Source organism: Xiphophorus hellerii, chromosome 11 (assembly GCF_003331165.1).
Source record: "Xiphophorus hellerii strain 12219 chromosome 11, Xiphophorus_hellerii-4.1, whole genome shotgun sequence".
NCBI lineage: Eukaryota > Metazoa > Chordata > Actinopteri > Cyprinodontiformes > Poeciliidae > Xiphophorus > Xiphophorus hellerii.
Genome location: NC_045682.1, coordinates 2,132,200 through 2,142,450, shown reverse-complemented (window position 1 = coordinate 2,142,450; position 10,251 = coordinate 2,132,200). Strand labels below are relative to the sequence as shown.

The window sequence follows — 10,251 nt, the reverse complement described above, 5'->3', positions numbered from 1 at the left end:
ACAACACTGGGATTTCCAAATGAGAGAAACCTGCTGCTTTCACTAAATATTTTACAGAACCCACGTTCAAATTTTGATTTGTTTTAACTGTAAAAGTTTGAATGAATATTGTCACATTCCTAAAATAATGACCCAAGTAATTTTTGCCAACAAAATCACCACATCTCTTTTGCCCAAAGACGAATGCAGCACCTACTTCTTAGGAGCTGTTTCTTTTTGAAAAAATGCATGTTTATAACAGTTATCATAGAAAAACAAAAACAATATTCAGGCCTTAACGGAATTCAATGTGAAAAAACCTCTTCTGACACCTAAAATCGGATCCCTCTTAGCAACAACTCTTAGAACAAACTATCAGGAGCTCACAAAGACCAAACAACAGTTAAAATGTTGTCAGCTTCATGCTACTTAAGAGAAACTTTAGATCTTGCGCCAGGATGTTTCTTGCTGAAATGCACCTTGGGAGTTGTAGTTTTGGGGGAAAAGGATTAAAACTCTCACTTAGCATAAACAAGATGCACCAAGCACAAGGCCTTTAAAGTCATACACAGAGATGTTTTCTTCACGTCTGCAGCAAAAACATAATAAAAACAAAAAAAGAAACACTGTGCTTGTGTGTTTGCATATACAATTTTCTAAATGCTCTAAAAATAAAGTGTGAATATTAAATATTTTTCAGATTTGTTTTGATTCGTCATCAGTGTAAACTGAACTCTAGTACCATTGTTGATTTAATTTTGCGCTACTTATGTACATTATTTGTGTGAGTTTAGTATAAAAGTCTGAGATTCTTTTTGCTGGAATGACTTCAAACAACTAAAACCAGCTGGTTAGTAACAGAAACAAAACAGAAAATAAAGATGGAGGCGCTCCAGAGCCATCTTACATGTACCGACTATCCACATGAGAAGTGCTGAGCTGCTTTAAAATGCGTTTCTTCACCGTTTTGAGTGGTCTTTTTTTGTGTCCAATATGTTTTTAACTCTTCACGATACCAGCAAGAGTTCGCCCGGCAGCGAGGGAGCAACAGGTTCAGAGGAGAAAGATACTTTGAAATGCTTCTCTACACGTCGTCGGCCGGCAGGTCGGGGATGCTGGTCTTTGCTCGCGTCAAAAACGCAATCTTCTCTCTGGAAAATAAACAGAAAATATGATATGTTAAAAAAGCAGATTCTAACATAATTTAGATTACATCCATAATCTGTTGATGGCAAAATAAAGTCTAACTTTTACACTCAGCCAGCCACAGCTTCTGTGTAATTTAGACTTCTTGATAATAAATAGTAAATTTAAATACATAATTAGATAAGCTAAATAACAAAAAAAATCTAAACAAAATAAAAATCTAAATAAAGATAACAATTTTATAACAATAAATAACCAAATAAAATACATGCCAAGTAATAAGTGTGTACTATAAATCATTGCATTAATTATATTACTTCTTTATGTCCTGATTCAATTACTATATTTTCTGGACTAAGTCGCTTTGGAATATAAGTCACAAAAGTCAAAAAATGCGTCATGAAGTAGAAAAAAACATAAGTCACACCTGTCCCAGGACCAGCCAAACTATGAAAAAACTGACTTGTCATACAAAAAATACGGGAAATAACTGGGACCTGATCTACCTACCTAAAGGTCTGGACCTCAGACAGCTCTTTCCGACTCTGTCCTCTGATCTTGTGGACGTCCTTGGCTGCTGCCTTCATCATCTTCTCTACCCGTTTCTCCTGCAGCTGCTCCTCTCGAGTCTGAAACAGAGAAGATGTTGAAACTGCTGTTCCCTTAGTGGGTTCGTTCTCCTGTCTGGTGGGTTTTCTAACCTGTTTCTCAGCCTGTTTGAGGAGCAGACGGAAGCGCTCGTCCTCTTGGACCCAGGCAGGCAGCTCCCTTTGTCCCTGCTGCCTTGCCTTCTCCAGCTGCATCTTCAGCTCCCGCAGAACCCGCAGCTCCTGAGTCAGCCGGGCCTGCCGTGTCCGGGACACCTGCAGGTCCAGCTCCAGGTCCAGGGAAGTGCGGAGGAGACCGTCCAGACCTTTCACCTGCACTGCAGGCTGGCGAGAGGACAGACAGAAACGCTTAAAGGGGCAGTATTGTGGGTTTTCCAGGCATATAGTGACATTTTACAGCTTCTATTGTCATAAAAATGCTACATGTGAAATATTACGCGAAAGAAATTTGACTTTCTAATTTAATATCTTGAAATTGGGACTTTGTTTCTTTAAGAAACTACTGCTTTTTCCAAAACTCCCTCTTCAGGAGGTCATCACAACATGGCTCCTCCATTAACCCTTTAACAATGCTTTTACCAGTGTTGCACTGAGAAGTAGCTCATACAAAGAGCTTAGCTGATGAGCAATTTCACCACGTGTTAGCTAATTGCTGCTGGTTAGTCTGAAGGAGCTGAGTGGTGGAGTTGCGGGGAAGGGTGCTCTGTGAGGTGGAACTTTGGAAACTGCAGCGCCAAGGACATGAAGCCAGAAATTCTCATTTTCAATGACAAGTACCTTTTTTTATAAAAATGCTTTCATCATCCCGGACGAGCCCCCAAAGACATAGAGGAGACGATGCCAGTAATAAAAAGGATGACTTATTTCTTCCTTAAACATAAGGTGCATCACCTATTTATGTTTCTAAGGTTCTTCTAAATGCTTATCTGAGATGTTTTGCAGTTATTCTATATGTTTTATGTCAGACTGGTCAATATCATCAAACAGAAAAACTCTAAACACAGCCCAAATATTCCTGGACTGGCACCACAATATGCTTAGTAAACCAGAGTTTAAACAGAGATGACTGCATGAATGAAAAGGATTCCCTCTACCTACCCTTTTCATGCGCATGCTGCGTCTTTCTGAGGCATTTCTGACAAACGGAGACTTCTTGGAGAGTGTGGAGCTGTCGCTGTCGCTGCGATTAATCTGCAGAATGAAACCATTAGATTAAAGACACAACTGTAGCAAAGTTTTTTTTCTTTCAGCTGATGGTGAAGGCTGTCAGTTACCCTGCAAATGTACTGGCTCTGAGGTCCAGGGGAGAAAGTCTTGGAGCGGATGATGGTGTTGCCCCTCATAAAGGGGTTCTGCTGGTGGAAATCAGGACGGCGCTCCTTGGGTCGAACCACCGACCACTGATGACATGCTGACAAATTGTCAATGCTTGTCTCTTTGTTGACCTGGAAGATAGTGATACATCGATATCAAGACAGATAAGACCAGGACGCATCTACCAACTTGTCTTCTTGCTCAAAAGGTAGAAATAAAAGCAGTTACCTTCTCAGTGATGGGTGCCGTGGGAGTGGATTTGGCCACCTTCTGCTCCTCTTCATTCTCCTCTTTCTCTCCAACCCATTGACTGTTGTCAGGATAAAACTCTTCCTCTTCATCCTGAGTTTCCACACCCTCCTCATCATTTTCTTCTTCCTCTTCATCAGACATGTCTACCTCAAGAGGATCGCCTTGCCTGATGATCAACAGACACATTTTTATTCCATCCTAGTCCGGTAGAATCTAGGACTGCTTGGCAAAAATTAGACCAGAAAAGTATTTTTGCATCGTCATGTCTACAGAAATGAAAGTTTGAAAACCAACATGAACTTTGGGAGTTGTTTATGTTTAAAAACTTTAACACAACCAGCAGTTTTCAAATTAAAGACATGATTCTGAGATTAAAGTTTGAATTCTAAGATTCAAGTCAAAATCCATGTCAGAATTTTAAGAAAAACACTGTAATTCTGTGATTGAAGTACAAATTCTAAGATTGAAGTCTGAGTTCGAGATCAAAGGTTGAAAGAAAAGTCAGAATTCTGAGAAAAACAACATCTTGAGATTCAAGTCAACATTTTCAGAAAAGAAGTCACATTTCTGAGATTAAAGTTTCTTTTTTCTTTTCCAGTGGCCCTAATCCTCTTTTGTAAGCATAAGAGATCTGGGTTTACATATGTTGGATCACTACTAGAACAGGTTTAAATAACAAATGGGCATCAAACACTGTTCAAGAAGGGACTAGTTTATATTTTCAAAATAGAGCTTTCAAAATAAGACTCTTGTTTCGTCATTTAAAAGCATGTTCTATAAAACAAGTGAAACCAAACCAGTGACGAAAGGAGCTTATTTTTGTCTTTTTCAAACAAAGAACACAAATGAAGACTTTTCACATTTAAAGTCTAACTGTTTCATAGGTTCAATTATTAAAGTAGTCTCAATTAAAGAAATAATGCTGATTTATGGTTTGTCAACATTGGGTAGTTTTGTAGTCTGTTAATACCTCAACAGAAATACACAATGAATCAAGAAACAGAAAACTGTTTTGGACGGTAGGTTACCTATCATTTTGCCACACTTTGACTTTCTATTACATCATTCTGTGTGGTTCAACACAAACAGAGCGGAGCAAGACACATGTTAGGAAAGGTTGGAAAACGTACCACTCATCAGTCTCAGGAGGCTGGACTCCTTCGTGTGTCTGAAACAAAAAAATCTCATAAATAATTATTGGCTCAAAAACACCAATAAAGTGGGCAGAAGTACCAATTATAGCGAGTCTGGCTGGACAAGCTGTTAATTCTAAGAATCTGCACTAGGTGTCAGTTCCTCTGTAGTTACCCTGCCAGAGCTGCCCTGCGCTCTTGTTTCCTTGTCCTTGTTGTTAATCTCAGACATGTGGAGGCGACTCAGCAGGTTGTACCACTTGGTGCATCGCTCCTCTGAACAGCTGACATCAGCCAGGCTGATCTGGGCTCCGGCCTGAAGGAGAGGAAAAACAATCAGAAGACTTCCTGCTCAGGTCCTTCTGCTCTAATGCTGAGAAACATATTTAAATCTTTAAAAATCCTATAAATAAGAGCTGAACAGGGACCCACCAGACATTGCTCATGGCCCGACTTGCTGGTGTTACAGATGTCAACCCTGAGGGTCTTCTGTCGCAATCCATTGTGTGACGTCTGCATGCCGAACACCTCATTGATGGCCACCACGTCCTGAGGGAGCAGGCCTCGTGTTCGGAAGAGGCAGCGGGTGGCCTGAACGGGTGGCAGCACCGCCACGCGGACGTACCTGCAGGAAACATGTTGGGTCACCATTTGTCCTTTCATTTAACACAGGAGTCATGACGGCAGAAATTAGTTCATACATTTTCTGATCAGCCGGCATAAAGAGGGCACTGCAGTTAGACAGCTGTATGATAGAGACGATGAAGCGTTGGTCTCTGGATTCGTAGCGGAAGCCGAGCTGGACCTGGGAGCAGCCGGAAGCAGACCGGTCCTCATAGGAGCTCAGGAGGAGTTCTGTAGGGAGGCCTGGCCTGGAGAAGAAACAGCAAGAGGGGAAACATGTACACTTTTCTTTACAAAAAACTGGCTTTAAAGCTACAGTATGTTACATATAAAAAATATATATTTTTACATATTTGTTGAAAAAAAAAAAACACAAGCTCCTATTTTCCCAATGCTAACTAGAAACAACCAATTAGGGCCAGGAGGCGGGCCTTAGGTCTTAGCGCTGTCAATCACCCTTCTGTGTGGCACTGCTAGTTAACATTGCCACCGATGATATTTCTCCACCGTTAGCAAACTGAGCAGGGAGTACATGAGGATGACTGACAGCGCTAAGACCCTCCTCCTGGATCTGATTGGTTGTTTTTGTTTGTGAGTGTTGCATTTCTTTAGACGGCAATAGTAGCTCAGAGGGGAGGTGGAGGAGGTCAATCTTTTCACAGATTATCAGTGTCATAACAAACGGTCACGGCTTGGTGACAGTTTTAACAAATATGTAAAGAAGATTTTTTTAATAAAAGTTACATACTGCACTTTCAATGCAAATAAAAATAAAGAAGAAACGATGCAGAAATGAAAATGAAACATACTTGCGTTCTGATGGTTCGTAAACTCCACTATCACCGGCCACTGACTCATCGGATACAGCTGAGGTCACACCCATCTTCTTTGGCCCCGCCCCTCGAGTCTGAGCACCTACATTCAACAGTTATGACAAAGAAAAATAAAACAGTGCACAATGCGACAAGGCAGCAAATCTCCAGGCTTCCTGAATGTGTTTTTCATTAGTTTTGGGCTGATTTTTAACTCACTTGCTAACAGGTTTTACTAAAGCTAGAGCTCATAAAATGGATCAAAACCACAGATTGTATTTAAGCAGCAGAAGCAATTTTAAATATAAAGAATTTTATTACTGTCAATTTTGATTTATACTTTTCATAAAGAAAAAAGTACATAAAGTTAAATGTTCATTGTTTAGACAAGAGGTCTGCAGCCTGGAGCCACTAGCGGCTCTTCGGGCCTCCAACACTTTGGCTAAAAATGATAAAACGCCAACTAATGGTTTTAAATATAAATATAGTAATAAATCTATCTATATTATTGCTATTCTAACTATTACTGCTAACAGTATTGTTATCATTTCAACTATTACTGTTATTACTATTACAATTATTATTACTGCTTCTATTATCATATAATTATTAGTTATTACTATTCCAGTTCTTACTATTACTTCTGCTGTAATTACTACCACTATTATTATCATTCCCATTATTACTATTGTTACTACTATTACTGCTATATTATTATTAATATTACAACTATCACTATTACTACTATTACATTAATACTACTATTGCTATTAACATTATTATCACGACTCTGTGTTTATCATTACTATAATTGCAGCTGCATTTAGAGAGACTAAAATATTCAAATTGCAGCATCCCTGAAAGCGAAACGTCGCATCGACTTGTTTTATTTGTGCAAGTTGAACAACAGGAGGTCAGTGAGAAAGTCCTGCATGTATAATGAGCAATGAGCTGAGCTCTGGCAGCAGCAACGGAAACCGAACCAGAAACCAGACACCAGGTCCACCTTTCACCTGCGACTCTGACAGGAGTCACGTTCTGCCTCTCACAGGCTGCTTCCACCTCCATCTGACCCACTCTGATGTTTACAGATCAAACAACAAATGTAATATTCTATCTATTTTTTTAAATTTAACATAATAAAACCAACAATTTTTTGTTCCCCACAGAGAGTGTCTAATTTTTCTGCAATGATAAAAGTGCTAATAAACTTGCTTCACGGTCATAAATGGAGGAAGGAGAAGGTAAACTGAGTGTGTTGCCACAAGGTTAATTTAGCTGATTTTACTCGTGTGTTTGAAGAGGAAAATAAAAACTTCCACAGCGCTCCCATGTAAAGATGCAAAACAAAAATTTATTCCATATTTTTTGCATTATCCTTTACAAGAGCAATTAAATCCTAAATAACCTCCACAAAACAAACTACGGTTGAAAAACCGTGTGGCTCTGTCGATCTTACTTGCAGCACCTTCCCTTCTCTCTCCTATCTAACCTTCGTTAACGCTCCAGCGCGGCACACCTCATTTGCATAAATTGCAAAATGGCCAATTAAGTTATAAAGCATACAAACTTAAAATAAAACACTTATTCACAATAAAACATTGTGAAATTAGCTACATGCAATATAATAATGCTACCCAAACCTCAACAAATGCACTTATTAAATTACTAATTAAACAAGTAAGTTTTAACAGTAACTGAATATTTTATACATTAAGTTGGCCTCCACACTGAGGAACGTCCAGCAGTGCAACGTGAAACAAGGAAAACTGTCCACAGTAGGAAGCAGCAGGAGGAAAAGGTTGTAGCTCTATTAGAAAACAGCTGAAATCCAATCCCTCCATCTCACTCACGGTTTAGATTTCTTATCACTAGTTGATTCAGGATTCATGGTATTCTGCTTTCCAGTGAAGCTGAATCATTTTCTCTGATATCTTTGTAACATAGGAGGTGAAGATTGGCCCTGAAGTCTCAGAGCTGTGCAGTTCCTTCTTACTTTTCATTATTCAGATGTAATCCAGCTCTGACGGGACAGGGCAGGGAAAAGTTTGGGAACCCCTAAACTAGGTAACCCTCTGCAGGAGACAGGCTTTTAGGTCAAAAATGGTAATAATGTGCACTATGTTATATTATAATATTAACGCATTACAACTTTTAAACGTTAGCATTACTGTTGACAGGCTGACTTTCTATTGAACCATGACTGATGCTAGGAAGAGGCACAGTGTTCTGGGTAAATGGCTGACCTTTGCCCTCATCTCCAAGGACATTGTTGAGGTTCTGCTTGTCCTCCAGCTGCTCTCTCCGCTGCTCCTCGGGATCCAGCTCCAGCTCTGCCAGCCTGCTGCGCAGCTCCAGGTCCAGTCCAACCCCGCCGGGCCCCGACTCCCCCGACAGGAAAGTGGTGTCCGAAACCAGCGGCGAGCACGGCGGCGACAGCGATGACAGAGATGAGCGCGGAGACAACGAGTTCATGGAACGTGGCGTTTCGGACAGCCTGAGGGCCTGGACCCGGGAAGACTCGGCGCCGCCCAGCCCGGCATCATCGGACCGCTCGGCGCAGCGCCGGCCGCATCCCGTCACCACCTCGTGCTCGTGGATGGTGGTGATGGAACTGGAGGGCCGGTAGCCGACCGGGCCGCCGTCCTGCAGGAGGCTGTCCAGCTTGCTGCGCAGGTCCGGGTCGGCCAGCTCAGGCTGCTCCAGGTAGAGGTCGGTGAAGCTGAGGGAGGAGGCGGAGCCAAGGCTGGATGTGGTGGCCAGCGAACCGCGGCTGGACGCCAGTGACCCGCGGCTGCTGCCAGACGAACAGGACAGAGTGCTGGCCGACAGGCTGAGGGAAAAACACAATAAAAATATTAAATATTTCGGAAGATGATGGTTAGTAATGAAATGTTTCAGTTCACTTCCATTTAAGAATGGGTGGTATGGAGTTTTATCACAATGTTTTGTAATACTATTGTATGACGGAGTATTAGTTCCTAAAAAAATTTAAAATGTAAAAAACTTTAATTCCGAGAATAATAATTACGAGAAATTGTAATATGATTTTATTCGAGTAATGCTACGACTATTCTCATAATATCTTGAAATAAAAATTAAATTAAGCATTTTTTGATGCTCTCTTGAAAATAAACAGGAGAAAATAGTAAAAATAACATTTTAGTCAGTTTTTTTAACTGAAATTTTTATCACAAGATATTTTTCACAATAAATAATACTCCATGACATTCGCACAATATTTTAAAACGTTTTGCACACATTTGTGATGGAAATGAAGCTAATGACTGAAAGTTGCTTTTCAGCAAAAAAAAAAAAGGACAAAAAGGAAAGCTACTTTCATAGATCTTCAGATTATTTGGAAGGAAGAGAAATAAAGTTTGGACCAGGTTAAAACCCAAAATGTTTATGACTCCTTCATCATCATGGAGGGTTCTGCTTTGGGCACCAGCATCAGGTGTGTTTATTTTTTACTGAGCTTCACTTCCTGAGCTCAGGCTGAACATTTTGATGGAGGAGAAGAACCAACCTCCTCAGCTGCGTCTGCAGAGACGTGGCCAGTCGAACCGTCTCCTCCAGCTCTCGCACCAACTCGCTCCTCTTGCAGTGGAGTCGCAGCCTGAAAAGACAGACATGTTTGGAAAAAAAAATTAAAAATCATCAAGGTTTCGACAACTTCTGGATTAAAAATTTCGCATTGGAAACACAGGACTGCTACAGCTTTAAGGCAGCAATTTATAAAACCCCACATAATAATAATACAAGATTTTTTTCCCCTTAATCTGGCATTGATTGAAACACACTGGAAATGAAATAAGAGTTTAACTGGTCAGTTTTTAAAATATTTAAAATCAGGGCATCTTTTCTAAAAACCTCATATTTTAAATGGAGAGGTTATCTTGGCAATCTGTGCCAAACAGATATTAGGTATGAGTGTAAAGAGCAAAGTTCAGCAGCGCAAAAGTAAACAAAATTAAGATTTTGTTATTTAGTTTTACAAATAAAACGTTCTGCATGTTTAGTGTCAAGTATGATGTTCATCTCTAAGGAAAAAACATCTATTTCCTTTTAAGGTCAAAGGTAATACAGGACATCGTAATATTTTGAATTTACTATTATTTATTAATCCTGTGCATTATTCCAGACATTCACGTTATCAGTAAAAATGAAGAGAAGGAAAGAAAAAGAAAAGAAAGAAGGAAAGGATGAAAAGATGAAAGAAAGAAAAAAGGACACAAGAAAGGTTAGATGGGAAGGAATGGAAAGGAAGAGGAAGGATACAGGAAATAAGAAAGGGAAGACAGAAAGAGGAGGAAAGAAGAGATGACTACAAAGAAAGGAAGAAAGAGAACAAGAAAGAAAAAGGATGGACACAAGCCAGAC

At 40.1% G+C, this 10,251-nt stretch overlaps 1 protein-coding gene across 2 annotated transcripts in view; it reads right to left on the bottom strand.

Moving 5' to 3' along the window:
* Positions 1 to 564: 564 nt before the first annotated feature.
* The window catches only part of wwc1 (WW and C2 domain containing 1), a 37,405-nt gene continuing 27,718 nt past the window's right edge, over positions 565 to 10,251 (bottom strand). The window contains exons 10-22 of one of the 2 annotated variants that reach the window (XM_032576291.1): positions 9,398 to 9,487; positions 8,115 to 8,701; positions 5,866 to 5,971; positions 5,134 to 5,304; positions 4,865 to 5,057; positions 4,608 to 4,748; positions 4,430 to 4,467; positions 3,276 to 3,465; positions 3,008 to 3,178; positions 2,832 to 2,924; positions 1,827 to 2,057; positions 1,636 to 1,754; positions 565 to 1,130 (exon numbers count right to left, since the gene is read on the bottom strand). In XM_032576291.1, the coding sequence (XP_032432182.1) occupies positions 1,064 to 1,130; positions 1,636 to 1,754; positions 1,827 to 2,057; positions 2,832 to 2,924; positions 3,008 to 3,178; positions 3,276 to 3,465; positions 4,430 to 4,467; positions 4,608 to 4,748; positions 4,865 to 5,057; positions 5,134 to 5,304; positions 5,866 to 5,971; positions 8,115 to 8,701; positions 9,398 to 9,487 (2,197 nt within the window). In that variant the 3' untranslated portion in view covers positions 565 to 1,063. Of the gene's footprint in view, positions 1,131 to 1,635; positions 2,058 to 2,831; positions 2,925 to 3,007; positions 3,179 to 3,275; positions 3,466 to 4,429; positions 4,468 to 4,607; positions 4,749 to 4,864; positions 5,058 to 5,133; positions 5,305 to 5,865; positions 5,972 to 8,114; positions 8,702 to 9,397; positions 9,488 to 10,251 lie in introns of both variants that reach the window. The other variant, XM_032576290.1, reaches the window with a different exon arrangement.